General features: G+C 51.4%; 2 protein-coding genes across 2 annotated transcripts; one reads left to right on the top strand and one right to left on the bottom strand.

The window, feature by feature from the left end:
* Positions 1 to 42: 42 nt before the first annotated feature.
* POLR3H (RNA polymerase III subunit H) lies at positions 43 to 7,002 on the bottom strand. Its single transcript, XM_005150313.4, has 6 exons — positions 6,570 to 7,002; positions 5,115 to 5,211; positions 3,406 to 3,492; positions 2,374 to 2,437; positions 1,555 to 1,762; positions 43 to 920 (listed from the first exon to the last, which is right to left on the bottom strand). The coding sequence occupies exons 1-6, from the start codon at positions 6,678 to 6,680 to the stop codon at positions 867 to 869; spliced, it is 621 nt and encodes a 206-aa protein (XP_005150370.1). The 5' UTR covers positions 6,681 to 7,002; the 3' UTR covers positions 43 to 866.
* Positions 7,003 to 11,673: 4,671 nt separating this feature from the next.
* On the top strand, positions 11,674 to 19,139 carry CSDC2 (cold shock domain containing C2). The gene is given in 5 exon segments (XM_005150312.3): positions 11,674 to 11,757; positions 11,759 to 11,928; positions 17,953 to 18,201; positions 18,452 to 18,574; positions 18,761 to 19,139. Coding segments are annotated over 5 exon segments (789 nt in total). The 3' UTR covers positions 18,924 to 19,139.
* The last annotated feature ends 816 nt before the right edge of the window (positions 19,140 to 19,955 follow it).

Here is a 19,955-nt window from a genome sequence, read left to right as displayed (position 1 = left end):
TAATAGTTTCCCCCCACAAACTGAGCAGGAAGGCAGGCTGTGTGGTTTTTACTATTTATTCCATTTCTTGTATTAACATACCCCCACAAACAAGTATTTGGCTTGCTCATAGCAGCTTTGGTCCATTTCAGTTCATAATTATGTATTTTCAGTTGAACTCCTGCAAAGTTCAGCTCATTCTACATAAATACAGCTTGTACAATAAAGTATTTCATTCAGCACAATAAGCAGCCTGTAGCATTCCACAGTGGTCATCTTCACAGAGCCCAAGTCACTTTTAGATAAACTACTATCATTACAGTTCTTTCTGGCCGACTTCATCTATGGATGAACTTCCTGTTCCCAGCAGAACATTACCACCACCACCACCTCTCCTGGCAGCAGCATTTTCCAGGTCTCAACAGTACCACACCTCCATTAACTCCAGTGTTTTGCTGTTCATTTTCCTGTCAAAAGAAGGGCAGATTTCTACCCCTCTGAGATCAAGCCCTCAGCCCAAGGAAGCAATCCTCCTTGACAGGCATTCTCTCCTGCTTTCACTCACTGAAGGCAACTCCCTTCTTAATTCAGACAAGCAAAGACCTCCCCAGTTTTTCCTGGAGGGCAGGAGACCAAAGCTCCAGCTGAGTTTGTTGCTGCTGTGCTCAGGGCTTTTAGTGCCTGTAAATTCACTTCTACAGATCAGTGAAGACATTTCTTGAAAGCAACTTGTCTCTATCTGGCAGGTTAGAAGCTGAAGGGGAAAACACAGAATGGCAGGTCTAATTTCTCATTCAGCTTCAGAGGAGCAATGAGCACCAGCAGGATCCCTTTATCCCCCAGACATCCACCGGAAAGACTTTCTGTGGAGCAGGCTCTGACGGGAGCTAACTGTTTGTCCACCACGACAGGAGGCCCAGGCCTGGCTCACTGATGGATCCCTGTTCATCAAGAGGAGAACGTGCATAAAGAATGCAGGAGGAAACACATTAGAATATACTATCTCACCACCCCCCCCCCCGAGTTATGGATTAGCTACTCCCTTTTTCCCCCCAAGTCAGAGCATTTTCAGCACTTGCCCAGGCTCCTTGAAGCCTTGTCAACACTACCCCCAATGTTCAACACTTGAAATTCAAGCACCCATTCCACCTCCTGACTGTCCCTATGTTGTTCATTGGTTTAGATCCATCGTCCTCTCACATTGTACTCGGGTGGGTCTTATGCCAAAACATGGAATGGGAAAGACAGTTTAGCTGCTATGTAAACCTTGATGTGGTTCTCCCAGTGCTGTACTTCTGTGCTCACTCCTACATGCAGAGCCTGCACCCACAGTCTTCTTTAAATCAGCCCCCCAGGAGGAACTCTACCAACAACCACAAAGTATTCAGTAAAAACAGACAGCAAATGCAGAGCAGACACAAGATCATCTCATTTCTCCCCTTTTCCACTCCTTTCCCTTTATGACTGCTTCACTATCAGCTTAAAGCAATCCATTCCTCAGGGAAGGGATGCTATTTTAGCCATAGAATAAAACCACAGCATTCACAAAGCTGTATGAATAAAGCACATAGTTACCACAAGAGTGTAAGGTGCCTCTTTCTTCTGGACTTCTTCTGTGGCACTGGAAGCAGAAGCCTCTGCGGAGCTTGGACCCGTCGGGGATGTATCAACAAATGTCTCATCCACCACTCGGAAGCGGATCTCCTCCCCAATGTCCATGTAAAGGTCGTGGGCCCCTTCTTCTGTCTCATATTCCCACACCCACACCTGCTCTGCTTCGTCGCTGGCCATGCCAAGGGTTAAGGAGGGAAACTATCAGTGTTCTGCCTGACAAATCACTTCCTGACAGCTTTGAGAGCAGCCTCAATGCAAAGCTTTCTCACTGTTCTTTCTCCAAGGGCAGTGCACTCTCCTCAGTGATCATGTGCACAGAACCCCCATCTGGTTTCTGATTTTCCTGCTTCGAGGTGTATGCTGCAGGGCAGAGTTTGGGTTACCTCCACCCCCATAAAAAAACAACAGCAACAAAAAAGACTCCCAAACAAACCCCTCAAACCCAAGACCTCACCTTAAGTGTATTACACACATGATGTCTATCTCGACATCACATAATGTGGTAAAACCTGTGTCCTGCCTTCAACAGCACCCAAGACTAGAGGCAGGGATTAAAATGTGGTTGTTCAGGGGCTGCTGCCATTCATTTCCATTAGCAGGCACAATGATCCTGCAAACCCCTGTCTGGCTGTGATAACAGTCTGCAGGACTTGCCTGACACAACAGCTTAGCTTCTGCCACTGAGCACCTCCATTGTTGCAGCAGTGAATGCTGTTGGGCCAGCACTGCACAATCCTTTGAAATGAAGTAGTAAAGTTATCAAAGGTGATCAAGGGATACAACTTAGCTGGCTGTTGCAGGGATTCTGGTGGGATGACAATATCATCAAAGAATCCAATAGAAACTGTGGAGAAAATAATTTGATGAAGACTTAATTATTTGCAAATGATGTGCCACGGCGATTCCTATAGTGCATTTCTAGATTCATTCTCCTTCCTCTTTCAGGAAGGAGGTGGTGCAGGAATTACTCTTTGAGCCACAACACTCGATTTCAGTTGGCAGCAAAGCAGCCACCCAGCTGAAAGTCCATACAGCAACAGAGAGCACAGTCTGTGTGCCCACTGGGAAAGGAAAAGGCTGTTTGGAGCAGGACTGGAAATGAAAGCATTCCAAGAAATGAGTCAGATGCTGTAGAGGTCTGCAACAGAAAATTGCTTAGAAATCACAGATGTAACATATTAAATGCAGACCAATATAAAGTTAGAACAGCCCCCACCTCCCCTCTGAGATTTCACAATGCTGAATTTTATCAGAAAGTGGACATGCCCAAATTCAGCAACACAAGCAGCCAGGATAATCTTATTGTCTTAGCTTAGCAACAGAGCACAGGAGCTCACCTCTGTGGAACACTCCCACAAGAAAGGAAAGCAACTCATCAATTATGTATTCCCTGAATCTGACAGCACTTTGTGCTCACAAAGACATTTTCCTGCCATGTTTTTAGGTACAGGAAACAACCATGGATTTGCAGAGAACTGTAGGGAAGATCTATCAGATCAAGCAGATACTACCACTTTGAAAAAACAAGTTAACTGAAGCAAGAAAACAAATCCAGTCTTTGCTCCAAATTGGGCTGCCTGTTCTTCTTGGGCATGCACATGAATGACAAAAGGAGAGGGGAGTGCAAACAAAACCATTCAGGGCAGGAGAAGATGCCAGACTCAAACTACCTTAGATAAGAGCAGTGCTACAGGCCAGTAATAGTCTTTAACCAGGCTACAGACAGTGCAATACCACCTGAAGTCACAGTATCTCAACAGCCCCAAGAGCTCTGCAGCTTGTGTGCCCCCAGCACTAGAAGTTGTGGTTTACCGTGAACACCATCCTGACTGCAGCTTTTAATCTGTCCAATGAGGATCTCATCCAAGAAGGGATGGAAAACCACGTAGCGGAAATGCACTTTAAAAGAAAACAGATCATTAATAATATGCCCATGTTAGTGAATTAGACTCCTTCCATGGGTTGGCAGCCATTAAAACAAAATCCCACATCCTGTATGCCCTCTAAAATGCTTCCCCAGTTTCTTTGACAATTTCCTTACAGGCATTGATTAGCTAGAAAAATGGGAACAGGAGTTAAGATTCCTGACCAGTTTGTACGAGCTGTTGCCCAGCAGTGCCCTGTTCCCTGCTCCTCAGTCTTGCCAGGGTTTAAGATCACAGAATTAAGCTGTCAGATGAACAACATGGAGCGGGGCCTGTGCTAGAGTTATGATCTGAGCATTCCTGCACAATGCTCCAAGGCCAAGAGTACCAGCTGAAATTATACTTTCTCCTAATACTTCTGCTCCTTTTACCTTTGTCAGCAATGCTGTACTTTCTTCAGACAAAATAACTGATAGCACATATTATCAGAGTAAGGTACTCTAACATAACTGGATTTTTCATCCAGCTTAAATAACATGTTCCTAACTAAGCATTTTGCATTTGTAATTATTAAAATCCTATACTAAGCCAATCTTACCTGAACAACGCTATGAGCAATTTAAAATAATTTAGCTGTCTGTACTCAATGCTCCTCTTTTATATAAAATCAGTTACAGTACCTTAAAGAAAGAGTTATTACTAGGATTTATCAAAGTGCCATCCCAGATTTTGAAAGAAGACTTTTTCCCAAGCTCAGAGAGAATACATCCTCTCATTTTCAGTTCAAGGAGTCGTTCAAAATTAAGAAGCTGAACAGAGATTAAAGCTAGGAAGAAAGCCTGCCATCCTCCTTAAATATTAGAGAAAGCTTTTATTTGGAGCAAGTTCTCCTGGAGTTAAAACTTGGACAAGGGGAGCCACATTCAGTCAGTCAAGTTTGCTTCTAACAGGAAACACTACATTTGCTCAAGCTCCACTTCCACAGTGAAAACTGAAACTGAATAAAAATGCATCTCTTTCCAGTTTAAATAAACTTATTTTAACTTTAAAGATATGACAAAATTTGGTTTTATGCATTTACTTCTAGTTTTCACTCAGACAGATTTGCCAGAAGTCAAAGCAAAGAAATTAGTCATTCCTTATTTAAAACAAAAAGTCACTAGATGTGTATGCTGAACCAGATCTGTCTAAGTCTCAAAGATGTAGCACAACTTCCAGCTAGGAAAACAGCATCAAATGCTGTGCAAATGCTTATGTAGAAAGGTGTTTCAATATTCTAGCTAAATAAGCTTCAAAAATAAACAAATACTAAAAAACCACAAAATAATTAATACAACTGATTTTCTACTGCAGATTTCCAATCATTTTGAACTAAATCAACTTCTTCCTCACTCCACACCTACATCTCTAGTGGTAAAACAGAGATGGACTGCTGGAGAAAGCTAACAGGTCTGGCTATTTAAAGTTATGTTTGTACCCAAAAAGTGCAAAGAAAGGACTTTTGCCATGTTTCTCTTGCCCTGCTCATAGGAATGGAGTTAAGGCGATGAATTTCAGAAGTTCCTTTAAATTTACTTTCCTTAACAACTGAACTCAGTTTACATTTCCAGATCACTAACCCTCTGCAAAACCATGTAACTGAGGACAAGCACATACCTTTGGTATGAGATGCACCATCTCCAGGGAAAATGTATGAATCTTCCAGCTTTGTGATATCATACAAACAGATGCAGAGGCCAACGTTGTACACGACCTGCTCAAAGAAAATAATTAAAAAGCAGTAAGTCAAGCAACCCATCAGGTTACACCAAGTAAACCATGACATTTATACACTACACACAACTTCTCAAAACTAAGGCCGCAGAACGGTGGCTGTTTTGGTATGCTCCCTTCAACAGCCCCAGCCCAAACCACACTGCAATGCAGGGGAACCCCAAACCTATCCAAGTGTTATGGGAGCAGTGTTTTCACTGGCACTGCAAAGAGCACTGCTATAAACAGAAACCCCTGGGGCAACTGTTGGCAGTGAGAGAACTTGATAGTTGCCAAGACAGAAAACAGTTGCCCACAGACATCATTCACCAGCCCTACAGCTTGTCCAAAACCTAAACATACCTTTTGCTAGTTACACTCTCAGAAGCCTGTAGGCTTGCCTTTAACTAAATTAGCGCTGGGGAGAGCCAAGGACAGTGCTTGGTTCCTCTGCTACTTCTGAGAGGGCTTCCCAGCATACACAGTCTGAGGCCCCTACCAGTTATCAGTGGATGAGAGAAGACCTTCCTTTGCTTTTTGTCACTTGTCCCTATACCCTGCTATTCACAACCCTACATCACTTCAGGTTGCTCTTTTGAGCACCCCTCACATTCCCTGCCTTGCACTGAAAGCCATATGCTAATCACAGTCCCAGGGCTGCACAGACACAACTCTTGTTTCTATCCTGCACCAAAGACCAACTTTTTACTGCCACACTGTATTTTGAGTACTAAGCACAGACCAAGCTAGCTATTAACATCTTAATTTTTCTTCCAGTATTGCTGTTCTACACTTCAGACATAAGACAAAATTCTTCCCTGTGAAGGTGCTGAGGCCCTGGCACAGGCTGCCCAGAGAAGCTGTGGCTGCCCCATCCCTGGCAGTGTTCAAGGCCAGGTTGGACAGGGCTTGGAGCAACCTGGTCTGGTGGAAGGTGTCCCTGCCTGTGGCAGGGGGTTGGGACTGGGTGAGCTTTAAGGTCCCTTCCAACCCAAACATTCTCTGATTCTGTCTTCTCTTAAATTTCTCCCTCTGGATGGATTAGTTTGTATCAGCTTTTCAGACTGAGTTTTGGATTGCTACTCTACACGCAAACAGCAGTTACCCTCAATTCTCTCCCATGCTTCTCTGCCCCATCTGGTATCTCATTATATTCCAATTACAGCATTACTCATTAGAAAAAAAGTCCCCTTTGAAATGATACATGGCTATCTCTTTACACTCCCCTGTGTATCAGTTACTGGGGTGGCCTTCACATCTCATCTATTCTGCCACCTCACCCACACATCTCATTAGGACCAAGAAACACTCGGGGATGTTATGATGACTCCACCAACCTATGCATGACCCACGCTTTACCTTATTGGCCAATTTCTTGTTTAGCTCTTCTGCAATGGAATCATTCAGTTTCCTCTCAAACTGCCAGGGTGCAATCCTCACTGTGTCCGTCATCTCCACCAGGACAAACATGATGGCGGGCAGCACCTCTGAGGAGAGCAACAAACACCAACCGCCTCAGGCACTGGAGCACTGGGAGGGCAGCCGACACCCCAACAACTGGGGAACCCCAGTGCCTTGCACGGAGTTTAGCGGGGCAGCACCCTGGATGTCCTGAAATGAGTGTCTGAAACCGGGGAAGCGGGCTGAAGGCTGCCACGCAACGGGATAGCCGACCAGACAGCCGCCGTATGGAGCATCGGGACGGGACGGGACGGGACGGGACGGGACGGGACGGGACCGGACCGGACCGGACCGGACCGGACCGGACGGGCAGCGCCTCAGCCGGTCCCTCACCCACCTGTTACACGCGGAGCACCACCCCGCGCTACCGGACCCCACAGCACTTCCGGTGCCTCAGCCAATCGCCTCCCGCGGGCGGGCGGGCCCGCGCTGATTGACGAGGAAGAAGCCCTCACGGGACGTGAGGGAGGAACCTTGTAGTGACCCCGCCCCGCGGCCGCCATTTTGTCCCTCCTTGGGGGGGGGTGAGGCCCTGCCCGTTACCTGCTGTTACCGGTGCGGGGCTGGCGGTGTCACCGGGGCGGGCTGGTGTGGGTCAGTATGAACATGAAAGCCCCTCGACAGCCTGGCAGTCTGCGCAAGGCTGCGCTTTACTTGCCCCCCACCCCAGGTGTCTTCCCCGGGCAGTGGCTCCTGGGTCTAGGCTGATGTTTCACCTGAAGCAATCCCCAGTTGCCGTTGTAGTCACTTTATCGTTTTGTTCTGCTTATCCTACAGGGCAGCAGAGGTCAAAGCCTGCACCTCTCCAAGAACCAACACTTGAGCTGTTTGCCGATCTAAACAGAAATCTCTGTGGGTTTATAGCCCACTTCCACCTAGAAGCCTGCTTCAGAGCAGTGACTGCCCAGTACTTAGGTCAAGGTTATTGCCAGAGACAAATTGACATCCCATAGAGCTGGCATAGTTTATTCTGTGCATGTATTAAGAGCAGGCATTCTGCAGCGAATCAAGCTGCATGAGGGATGGGAGAAAACAAGGGGGTGTGCTCATGTCTGTGAGAAATGAAAGGAGGCCGTTTGAAGTGTGCTTAAAAAAGGATCCACCAGGAAAACCAAACATCCCTGGCTGACAGTCAAAACTGCACTGTCAGCACAGTGGCTTTGATGCCAAGGCTGAGTGTGTCATCCCTGACCGCCCCCAGCAGCGCAGAGCAGGATGGTAATGAGCGGTTTAGGTGAGGAATCATCAAACGTTGAGCTGCGTTGGGACAGGAAGGGGAAAACGAGGTTAGAAACGCCATGGCTTGGCCTCATTAACAAAATATCTGTCTTGGCCAAGGAGTTTCTGAGCTCTCCTCAGTTATTCCTGTTTCACCAGGATCTGTTGGGTTGTGGGTTTGTCCCTTGTTAACGGCTAGTCTGCACATGTTGGGCATGTTTGTGTTAAATGGGCCCTGGAACAACTTCCCCTGTCAACACCCTGAGAAGAGCAGCATTTTCCTTCCAGCAGCACCCACCAGCTGAGCAGGGAGCCTGCTGCCAGCACCGCAGACACTGCTCTCTCAGAACACATCAACCCAAATCCCCAGTGCTTCTCACTCTTCTCGTCCTACTTCAGGGAGCCTTGCAGCGGCTCCTTCCTCCTGCACTGCAGTCGCGGCTGCACTAATCTTGGCGTGGCACAGTTTTGCTGGCACACGTGCTGCATCCCTTGCTGTTCTGTCCTGGCCTCACGCAGCTCTGGCAGTGCGAGGTTTGACCTTTAGCTGCAGCACAGGTTTTATGGGTATCTGGAGCTATGTTTTTAGAAAATTGAATAGTTCTGACTGTCTTCTGGGTCATGGTCCTCTTCTGCTGGCAGGAGAAGAAATAGCCTGTCTATCATACAAGGAGGTATAAGTTAGACACTTGATACTGGCAAGGATACTTTTGTGTATAAGAACTGTAAGGTTAAATAGGGGCAAGGGTTCAAGGGAAGAGTAGGCTGAATAACTGGGAGAACATGGGAGATGGAGAGGAGTGGGTTTGGACGGAGTCATAATCACACTTCCATGTCTAGCCTGTCCTTGAGCTAACATTTCTGATGTTTCCAACAGCCATGCCCCAGCAGGGGGGTTTGGGTACCTGATACAAAGCAGATGCATCTTCCATCACCCTGATCCACAGCCCTGAGAGCAGTGGGTCTGTGAGGCCTTGCTTCATACTTGTTTGTGTCTTATCGTTGGGTCTTTGGTGTCTCATAAAGTACAAGCACCAAACAAGGTCTTCTATGTTGGGGATGTGCAGATTCTCTCTCACGTATCAGCTCTGTGATTGCCAACAAGGGCTGAATGCTGCAGGCTGTTCTTCAGTAGGGCAACAGATTCCTCTTCTCTGCATAGCTACGTATTTTGGGAACACTTGCAGGTACTTTGATACTACTCTGAAGAAAATGAGTTGAAATGTGTGGAGAATAAGCTGGCAAAGGCAGCATCGGATGAGCTTCATTGCCTTAGATACCAGGCAATCTAAGATACCACCAGAGCTGAGTCAGACTGGCCATTTCTCATCCTCTCCCAGTAACATTGCAGGCTGTGGGAAATGGTTTCCAGTCTCACCCTCTGCAGGTAAACCCCCAAAATCCCAAGCAGTGTATACCTGGCCCTTTGTGCACATGACGGATGTTGCTCTATTACCACCTAGATTTTCTCCCTGGAGGAATTCTGTATTTCATAAACACCATCTTTAATGCACAAGTATAAACAGAAGCCAGAGTTTGCCCTGTAAAACCTGAGTGTTGTCTCAACTGAGCTATGATAGCACTAGGAATTATACTATGTTTAACTCAGCAGCTAAGGTATCTTGATGTTGGAGAACAGTCTCATTGTGTTAAGTGGTCTCTTTCTTTCCCAATAGTACTGACACAATGAATATCCACAAATCTGTAGGGCCTGTATGCACCTTTTCATACATAACCACAAAGTTTCTGAAGTCTCTCTCAACAGTATTGGGCCTTTTCCAACATTTGGGAGGATGGTCCTCAGTTGCTGGGGTTGTGGAGTTTTTTTTTGATGCTTAAGCTGCTGGAACGCAGGGATTGCACAAGGGTCTTCCTGTCACTCGGAGAAAATCCCTGACATTTCTCATTCTCATAATTGTAGAGGAAAACTGGAAAATACTATTTGACGTTACCTGAAGGCTCAGAAAAGGGAGGAAATATAAAGAACTCCCAAGTTATTTTGCTTTAGGATCTCCTCTGCCCCACATCCGCATTCCTGTTGGAGAAAACTGGGTAAGAGATGGAGGAGGTGAGTGATGATTTGCATCTAGACTGTATTGGCCCTCCTTTGATTGACTCCAAAGGAATTATGTATCTTCTCACTTACAAAGTCCTGCATACTCCTGCCATTGCTTCCACCTCCGCAAGCATCTCCAGCACCTCCACTGTCTGATCAAAGCTTCCCCTCTTCTCCTTCTGTAAGTTTTGCATGCTTCAGACTCTGCTGCAGCACATACCCAGAGCCACCTTCCAGTCAAACATCCTTCGAATTCTCTGTGCCTTTTCTGTCAAGAGCCTTTAGTGATTATGTGGCAGAATCATGTTCTGACACTTGTCCCCTCTGTTCAGTTGATACTGTTTGACTGGACACATCGTTAACCCCGGTGTACCACAAACCAGGCAGGGAAGTACAGGTATTTATGATCATCAATGTACAATGTACAATCACTCTTCTGGCCTCCAGCTGTTTCCAGCTCAGGACCCTCCTCATGTGGATGTGTAGAGCTGTCCCCCAGGAGAGGATGAGCCATCTCAGGAGAAATTCAGAATGAAGACTGAGAGCTGGCTGCATTTCTTCTCCCCTTTTTTTGCAAGGTTTTGAAGGGTAAAGTGGGGAGATGAGCCTTTGGTGTCTGTATGGGGGAATGGGGCTCCTGTGCTCCTGTTTTGCCATGGAAAACTGCTTGAAAAGGCTTGAGCAGAGCATGATGGGCAATGGCAGAACCCACTGGCACTTGGGGTTTCAGTGCTTCTTGCCATGGGCTAGTCTTGTCTGTGTGCAGGGCCTTTTTCTGCACTATAGTTCATTGACAAGGAGGGAAACAACCACTTTGTGGTCTGGTCCCACAGATCTGTGGGATGGCCACAGATCAACACCCAGCTACCTGGATGGATGGATGGATTCAGCCAAGTGCAGCAGTTGTTACCTTGTCTGCTGACCCTGCACCATGCCTCACAGCTTCCCACACTACTGGTATGCCACCCTGCCGCCCCGGGCGTTATTGGTGGAACAGCTCTGGTTACTACCATTTCATTCATCTATGTAGAAAGACTCAAGGAAAGAGTTGTGTAAGAAACCAAAAGCAACCCACCACCACCCCATGTCACAGGACGCCCATGACAGCTCCCTGCAGCACTGACACTGCGCTGTTTGGGGCTCTTGCAAACTTTATTCCAGGATCACAGAGCCCTGCATGTTGCCTTTGCCCGTGGAGATGGCTCTCCTGATCAGAGTCATGTTGGCACAGGGGAAACCAGAAAGGGAAGATACAGGCTCAGGGGGTTGGCATAATGTGCTGCTAGAAATGAGGCCAGAGCAAGGGCACAGGGCAATGGGATGGATTTCTGGCATGTACTCTCCTGGCTGTGCTGGGGGTGACTGCAACAACCATGATGCGTGGGAGCTGCAGGCTTGGGCATGTGGGGCATGTGCAGCAGCACCAGTAGGTCTTGGGGTGATATGGGAGAGGCTTGACCCATTGCAGGGGAGCCCCCTGTATTTCTGGCCCCTTCTCCCCCTCCAGTGCCTGTGAGGCTGACCTGTTGCGTCCGGCCATGCCAGCAATGCACCGATGCACGTCACTTTGCGTAACTGGAGTGATGCAGCCCCCCTGGGCTGACCCTTGTAGCCTCCAGCCTTCCATACAGCCTTGCTCCTTTAAGCCTAGCTCAGAAATGACCAGCCTGATCCCTCCCACCTGCCCGCTCCCCCTGGCCTGGCCCTGACGTCAGGGAAGGCGTGCGGATGCGTGTATGTATGTGTGTGTGTGTGTGTGCGTGTGCGAGGCGCACATCATCCACACATCAGATCCTGCAGGTCCATCAGCAGGCAGCCGGCAGGCAGGCAGGCAGGCAGAGAAAGCCCCCCACAGCCAGGCTGCAGGAGAGACCACTGCTCCTCGCACAGCAGCGGAGGAGCGTTCGGCTGCGCGGAGCACGGATGCTTTGCAGAGCGCAGCTCCAGGGAGCCCGTCAGTGCTAAGGAGGTGAGTGAGGGGAGGCACAATGGCCATCTGGAGCTATTGTGACTGGAGGTTAAACTTCGTGCACCGCCACCTTCTTTCAGACCTGCTTTTTCCTTTTGATGGTGGAGAGGTGGGAGGTTGAAGCACGACTTCTCTCCTCCGGTTCAGTTATTCCCCACCAGCCTCAGGAACAATAACTCCTCTGGAGGTGGTAGCGGCAGTGTGGTACTGTATGTCTGCTACGGCTGGGGGGGCAAATAGCCATGGCTTTGCCATGAGGGGGTGAGATCAGCTGGACTCAACTCTCTGATTGCCGGGTGAAGGGGAGGTGATCTGTAAAAAATCCTTCTAATTAAACCAGGCTGATAACGATGTGGGCTTGAATTGGGGTTTCTTTAGGACTGGCTGCACTATTCATTCCTGCTGATGTCAAGTTAGATCCACAAAGGAGGAAGGAAGGTCGCACAGATGAGGACATTTGCACCAGGTCTTTGAATAGACACTGTTCTAATTAAAAAAATGCACCCAAACCAAACACAACAAAACAACCTAATTCCATAAATTTGGTATTTGGGAGTGAGGATTATGCATATATGTTTAAAAGGTAAATCAAGCCTCCATGATGGCTTATCCCTTTGCTACCTTCTCCTTTGCATCTCACAGCCTTCTTTCTCTCCCCTGTGGCCTCCTGGAGAACTGGGCACCCCAGCACTAAGGGAGCTTTTTATAATCGATCCATAAAGGTGACATTCATATTTTAGCGCTAAGCAGGCTGTATCGTAGGCGAGACTATCTCAGCAAAGATCCCTGGAGTTGTGAGTGTGATTGGCTTAGGTAGGGAGAGGATGCTGTCAGTCTGTATTCCCCAAAAACCGCCTAGTTTATTTTTCCTATAGTAATTTGTCTCAGCTACGGGGTTTTTAACATACAGGGTGGGCAAGGAAATTGCTTTGCTTGGTATTAACTCTTAACGGCATGACCAGAAAGGGGGGGTGGGAGGGCTGAGGGGCTTTCATTAGCATCCGATAGAGACAGCATTTATAAAAACCTGCCAGACACCGAGGCTGTGAGCCTCCTCCAAGGGAGGATGGAGAAACACAGCCCAGCAAGGGGTAACCTGCTTGTGCCAACCCCTGCCTGGAGTCATCCAGGTTCCCCAGCTGGTTCCAGCCCTTCACGGCAGCCCCCGGGAGGTGCTCTCTGCTGGCTATTGCGTTGCTGCTGGGTCCCTTGGCACGTGAATGTGCCAAGCAGCTGAAATGTGGGATTCTTATTGTTACACTGAGCTCTGGGGGCACGTTTCTGCGTCTGGAGGGATGTAGCTCTTCTGTTTCAGCCCGTGTCTAGACAGGCTGGGTCTGGGGGGGCATCAGCTTCCACCAAGGATGGCGGTGGGCCAGAACATCGCTTTCCCTTCTTCGTGGGGCGAGGAGATGGGGGATCTGTTTGACATACAGACACTTTTCTGCTACTGGGGTAGACAAAGCAGGGAGGTAAACCTGGCTTCTGAACAGGGGCCACTGGCAGTCATGAGAGACAGAGAGAACGTGATGGCGTGTAGCAGGGAAGAGCCCATGCAGGATCTTGCTGGAAAAGGCAGTAGGGAGAAAATAACTACCAGCTCCTTGGCTGGGGCAGGGTGAGCGGCGGCACTCGACAGACCAAAGCGTGGTGATAGACAGCATCTGAGCCAGGGATTTGCAAAGGAATGCGGCGGCGTGAAGGGAAACAGCCCATAAAGGGGATGGTGGGTCACGACCAGAGCTGGAGTGTGACAGCCGCTGGCGGAGCAGCCACCCATCCATCCATCCATCCATCCATCTGTCCGTCCATCCTGGGCAGCCTTGGGGCTCCAGCAGATGGGAAGGAGCACAAAGAAGTGCCGTGTGGGAGGGCTGGCTCACCGAGGGCCATTAAGCCAATTAAATATGCATTCCCCTGCCTGGCTGAGGGAGGTGTGAGGGGTTTTTCTTTGCTGCCGCTAATGAACGGGGAGTGGCAGAGAGAGGCTGGTGCTTCTTCAAAAGGCTCCTTCCCCCCTTCTGGGGGACCTTGAAGGTCTGTTTAGTTAAACAAGGTCACAGACAGCACCCAAGTCAATGTGTTTGGCTTTAAAGAGACAGAGAGAGACAGTGATTTTATTTGATAAAGCACAGACCTTTCAGTCGCTGATGATGAATGGGGTACTTGGATCTCGAGATAAAAGCTGATGTGTCTACTGCCTGTCTGCCTTAATTGGCCTGGGTTTCCTACGTTCTGCCTGCGAGCATTCCCGACTGTCAGCTTGGCTCGGGAGCCTGCCCTCTGAAAAACATAAAAGCAAAGCTGGCTGCTGCTGCCGAAGGAAACCCTGTCACCAGAGCTCTGTGGGGTTCACTCTGAGATGTTTTATGTGGGGAGCTGGGAGCACAGGCAGATTTGGGGGTGTTTTTATGAGAAGCATTCTTCCAGGGAGTGCTGGTCTCAGTGCCACTTGCACAGCTTCCTCAGAGAACTGTCACCCCAGGGGACCTGCAGCACAATGCCACCCAGGGGAGACAGGAGGAGCGAGGTGCAGGTCCGGCAGTGGCTGTGGGGATGGGGCTACACTGGAAAAAGGTTTCCTGAGCCCCATGCCAAAGCTGGGCTGCTGCGGCCTCCGCTCACCTCCTTGAGTGACCCGGATTTCATCCCTGCACTGTATATGTATGTGCAATGGGCACGGTGCTAAGGGTGGTGTCTGCCTGGCTGGCAGAGACCTGCGGTGGGGACAGGTGCTTGTGGTCCCAGCAAAGGGGAGCTTGACACTGGTGATGGAGGAGAAGGAGAAATGCTTCCAAGTGCCTCCTCCTTGTCACCTACTGGGGCTACAGCATGGAGAAAGGGCTGGCAGAGGGTGGTGGGGTAGAGAACAGAGGAGGAAGAAGGACAGGAGAAGTTTTCCCTGGTCTCCAGCTGGGCTGGGGAAAGGGGACACCAGCAAGGACATGCTCATGTCTCCCCTCTTCTCTCAGCCTGCTTTTGCTGAGTTTAATTTCCTCAGTTCCTTTGTTTGCTGTGGGGATTTGAATGAGGTGGAAGGCAGGATACCGCCCTGGAGCCCCACGGTGCCAAAGCTCCTGCTCAGCTTCAGCTTCACCAGCAGCAGCAGCAAAGCTGGGTGTTCAGTCACTGGGCCCCAAGGATGATCCCCAGACAAAGGGAGAGGAGCAGAGCGTGTCTGGCTCTGGCCTTGGGAACCAACCTTGGCATGGCCACAGGACAAGGGTCTCTGCTCTAGCCCCGCTCCAAGCAGGAGTTAGGTGCAATGCCTCTGAGCAGGATGTGTCCAGGGGACTGCACACCCCCAAGGATGGGGACCCCACAGCCTTGCTGTGCCCCGTCACTGTACAATCCCAGTGAGCTGCTGCGCCTTGCCAGGGCTTTCCCCACATCCCTATGGACCAGCCAGAGCTCCCCCAAGCGCCTGGGGGCTGTTGCACTCAGCTTGTTTTCCCATGTGGGGCAAGCTCAGCTAATGGGGCACACAGCAGTTGCCATCCTCAGGCCTCAGGAGTGTGTTCTCTGCTTCCTCTGCCACGGCAATGCCCAGCAGGCTTCTGCTCCCCACCACCACTCAGCCCAAACCAGGAGGCTCTCCAGGGCACCCAAGCCTGTGCTGGTCCCACAGGTGAACCTGGCACAGACCTGCTGTCGGCTGTCACTTCATCTGCCCAAGCCATTTTCTCCCTGCAAGGCTCCCCCTCTTGCACACCCCTTTCCCTTCACCTCCTGTTTTTCTTTTCCCTCTGGGAAACTTCCATTTTTCCAGCCTCACGTGGACCCGCTGGAGGAAGCTCTTTCTCCGGGTGCCAGCCAACCTCCTCAGCATACTAATTGTTTGCTCCAAGCATCATTATTCAGGTTAAATACCCTCCATTGTCCCTAATCTGGTGGGGAAACCGAAAAGGTCTCCTCAGTGAAAGCAGCACAGAGGAGGCACTCTGTGGTGAAGCCATTTTCATAGCGTCAGCTCCATGATGTGGCAGAGAACTGATGGCCGCTTCCCCACATTGCTCTGCTCATCCAGCCCTGATCCTCCTGGGAAGACGCCAGATCCTGCAGCAATGCTTGGGGACCACATCACTTTTTGCTGCCCAGAAGCATCCAGGCTTCTTGCCAGCACAGGCAGGGTGGTCAGGTGGGGGGCACAGATGGGAGCAGCGTGGTGGCTTCCCAGGCTTTTGGATGTCTCACTTGCCGGGCTCTGTGAGCCCCTCTGAGCTCCTCGGGCACGGGGGAAGGAGATGGTGAGGCTGGGAATGGCAGAAGGAGATGGTGAGGGTGGCAAGGCAGGAGCTGAGCAGCCCTGGTGCGGGTGGGCTGTGGAGCAGGGGGCAGGTGCTTGTGCTCCAGTTGCTTCATGGCACAGAGGAGCCACTGAAGCGCATGAAGGGTTTGGTGCAGGGGTGGATGGGAAGCCAGTGATGGGAAGGATGTTTCAGGGGTGTTTGCAGTTATGGCTGGAAGTCGTCTTGAAGGGCAAGAGCAAAGTGCTGGGTTTTGCCTTGGCGTGGGGCTCCAGCATGGTCTTTGCTGCCTGAAACCTGGGTGAAGCTTTGCAGGGCTGAGAGGGAGACACCACTAGGACACTAACTGAGGTGTGGATGGGCAGACCCCCTGGTAGGGGAACAGGAGTCGCCAGGTCCCTCCTAGCACTTCAGGTGCTCTAGAAATCTCTTCCCATGTCCTTGGTGCCTGCTAATTTCAGAGCTGAGGTGACCCCCTTTTGTGCTTTGCCCCAGAGCCACTGTGCCTCGAGGGGCCATGGATGAGTCAGAAACCAAATTAACTATTCCCTGGGTTTCCCGGTGTGTGCTGGCATCCTCCCAAAGGATGCTGCATGCCCCAGTGGGGTTGGAAGGGCTGCATGGGCTGGCAGGGAAGGGGATAGTAACAACATGGGATGTCAGGGGAGAAATCTGCCTCAAAATGGACAGGCCCTCGGTTTCATGCTCAGGGTGGTTCAGCCATGCTCATGTTTGCTCTGGCTCCTGCTCTTTGGTGGGTGACTCAGCTGCCAGGCCACCTTCCGCACATCCCAGCACAGGGTTATCCCTTCGGCTTCACCTCCCTGCAAACCACATGGTGCTAGCCAAAACCTGGGGCCCAATGTCCTCCGCGGCAGGGATTGAGCTGTCGTGGCTCATCTGAGGTGCCCCAGTGATGTGAGTGTGGTGTTGGCAGCCTGCAATAGCCTTCTACTGCTCCTTCCCCATAGGGAGGTGGCCAGTGGGCAGCAAGCTGCTGACTGGGGCTGGGGTCGGGCCCCACATCCCATAGCACTGGGGCAGCCTCCAGTGGTGGGGAGACCTCAGACCCTGACCTCGACCTACCTGCTGGCTCAGCCTTTTTCCTTCATCCTTCCGGCAGAAATCCCAGGCTGTGGGAGCATCTCAGAGGCTGGGGCCGGGAGCCCTGGATTGCTGGCACTGCATGGGCATCCTTCCCGAAATGGTCCCTGCCTATTGCAGCCTATGCTCAGCTGCTCCTTCTCCCAGGACATGCTTCTTATTGACTTCATCTCTAATATGTGGGATTATCCTGAAACAAATGAAAGACAAAGCCATAAACCAGGTTCTTTTCTTCCCTTGGGATTGTTTTGCTGGAACTGTTTGGGTGGTTTAACTACTCCAGTGGGACACTGGCACAGGTTGCCCAGAGAAGCTGTGGCTGCCCCCTCCCTGGCAGTGCTCAAGGCCAGGTTGGATGGGGCTTGGAGCAACCTGGTCTGGTGGAAGGTGTCCCTGCCCATGGCAGGGGGTTGGATGAGCTTTAAGGTCCCTTCCAACCCAAACCGTTCTATGAATCTATGAATATCCTGGGTTAATCCAAGCCAGGCTGGGCTATCCAGGGTGCTTACTAGCCCCTGGTGTTGGTGCTCAGTACCAAAGGCCATCAGTGTGCTGCCTGCACCCACAGATCTGGGCTGGGATCAAAGGGGGCTGTTCCTGACAGCAAACTGCCCCTGCTGCCAAAACCCCTCCCTGGGGGGCTCTGTAACACCCCCCTTTGCTCCCCTGGCTGCAGGTACCCAGCAGACCCGGGGCACCCTTTCTCCTGCCGCCTGCCTGCCCATCTGTCCCCAGAACGGAGGAGCCCGCCGGCCCCACCATGTCATCAGACCCCAGTGCCCCGCCAGCGGTGCCCCCGCTGCACTCGCCCAAGTCACCGGTGTGGCCCACGTTCCCCTTCCAGCGCGAGGGCAGCCGCATCTGGGAGCGTGGCAACCTGCTGCTGCGGGACCTGCCCAGCCCGCTCCCCACCAAGAGGACCAGGACATACTCAGCGTGAGTACCCAGCGCACAGCAAGCGGGCCTGGGGCTGTCCTGCTCAGCTGAGCAGGTACCACAGTCACCAGCGGGGCTCCTCGCATCTCGTGCGTGTTGTCATTGTAGCACTCAGCATCTCTGCACCTGTGTGCCAGCAGTGCTGCAGGTGGGATCCATATACTGTCCCCATGGAATGCTGTCTGTTCCTAGCAAACTTCTCCCTGTGCTGTCCCCCCAGTCAGACATCTCCATCCCTTTCCTCCTGCAGCACAGCACGTGCCTCTGCTGGCCCCATCTTCAAGGGTGTCTGCAAGCAGTTCTCTCGTTCCCAGGGCCATGGGTTCATCACCCCCGAGAACGGCACAGAGGACATCTTCGTGCACGTGTCTGAGTAAGTCTGGGGGTGTGTGTGGGGCTGAAGACCTGTGGGCTGGGGTTAGGAGGTCTTCATGATGTGGGGATGAGGCTCTGCCTGTCACCTACCCCCAAGGTGCAGCTGATGGGTTGGGTGTCTTCCTTCCTTGGTGCTGGGTGGTCTAGCTCTTGGCCTCAGCCCCGCTTCTCTCCTCTCCTGCAGCATCGAGGGGGAGTACGTCCCAGTGGAGGGGGACGAGGTGACGTACAAGGTCTGCCCCATCCCTCCCAAGAACCAGAAGTTCCAGGCAGTGGAGGTGGTCCTCACCAACCTGGCACCCCACACGAAGCACGAGACATGGTCCGGCCAGATCATCGGCTCCTAGGCCCCTGGGGGGGGCCACTGGCCGCTCGGCCCCATAGAGCAAGCCTGCCCGACCGCTCACACGGGGAACCGAGGCGGCAGCGGGGCCGGGGCTGCCCCCAAACATGCAGGCGTTTGCGTTTGGTGTCTTTTATAAGGTTATGGTTTCCTTTCTCTGTGTGTGTTTGTAAGTGTCTGTCGAGGGGGACGGGGAAAGCAGAGCCCTCTCCTGCCTCTCTCCAGCGCTGGGGACAGTGACGAGCCCCATGCCCCCTTCCTTGCCCCGGAGGCCATGGGGATGAGGGGAACCAGCCCTAACCTTGCCCACTGGTGCTGAGAGAGGGAAAGTCTGGGAGGGCTTGGCTTGTCCTCCTAAACCCCACTTTGGTAACATGGGCTCCCCAATTGGTCTCACTGCCCACAGCACACCAGCAGCGGGGCATGCCGTGGGGCTGGGGGAACAGGGCAGTGTGGGGCAGCCTGGTAGTTGATGGCACCTGCCTGAGCCACATCCCTCCATCAACAGACCTCAGGTCCGCGGTGTCACAGGGAGGTTGGGATGGCTTACAGAAAGAAAACACTAAGGGGCAAATGGCTGCTGGCAGGATGCTGGGCCCTGTGCTTGCAGGGGCAGGGGTGCACTTGGCACCTCTGTGCTCTCCACCACCTCTGGGCTGGTAACGCACTTATTTTGGCTCCATAGTGATGTGGTTTTTGGGGAGATGGCCACACCTTGTCCCCCTAGCCCTCTGGAGACCCCCCTTCCCATCTGTGTGTGTGTGTGTGTGTGTGCATATCCATAGCTTGCCAGGGGGATGTGAGGGGCTGAGGGATGTAAGTAGCCTCAGCCACTTCTCCCCAGCCCCTCGGTGTAGGCAGGGTCTCGTAAACAAAGCACAAACTTCTTTGGTTTTGGTCTTCTCTGCCATGCCCTGGCCAGGTGGGCTCAGGAGGCACAGGGCAGAGGTCAGTGGGACAAGGAGGACTTGCACAGGGCTCGGATGGAGCTGACCCCAGGGGATGCTCCAGGAATCATCAGCCTCTGAAAGGATTT

This window comes from Melopsittacus undulatus, chromosome 5 (assembly GCF_012275295.1).
Source record: "Melopsittacus undulatus isolate bMelUnd1 chromosome 5, bMelUnd1.mat.Z, whole genome shotgun sequence".
NCBI lineage: Eukaryota > Metazoa > Chordata > Aves > Psittaciformes > Psittaculidae > Melopsittacus > Melopsittacus undulatus.
The sequence above is the reverse complement of the archived record's forward strand: the minus strand, read 5'-3'. Positions and strand labels throughout refer to the sequence as shown.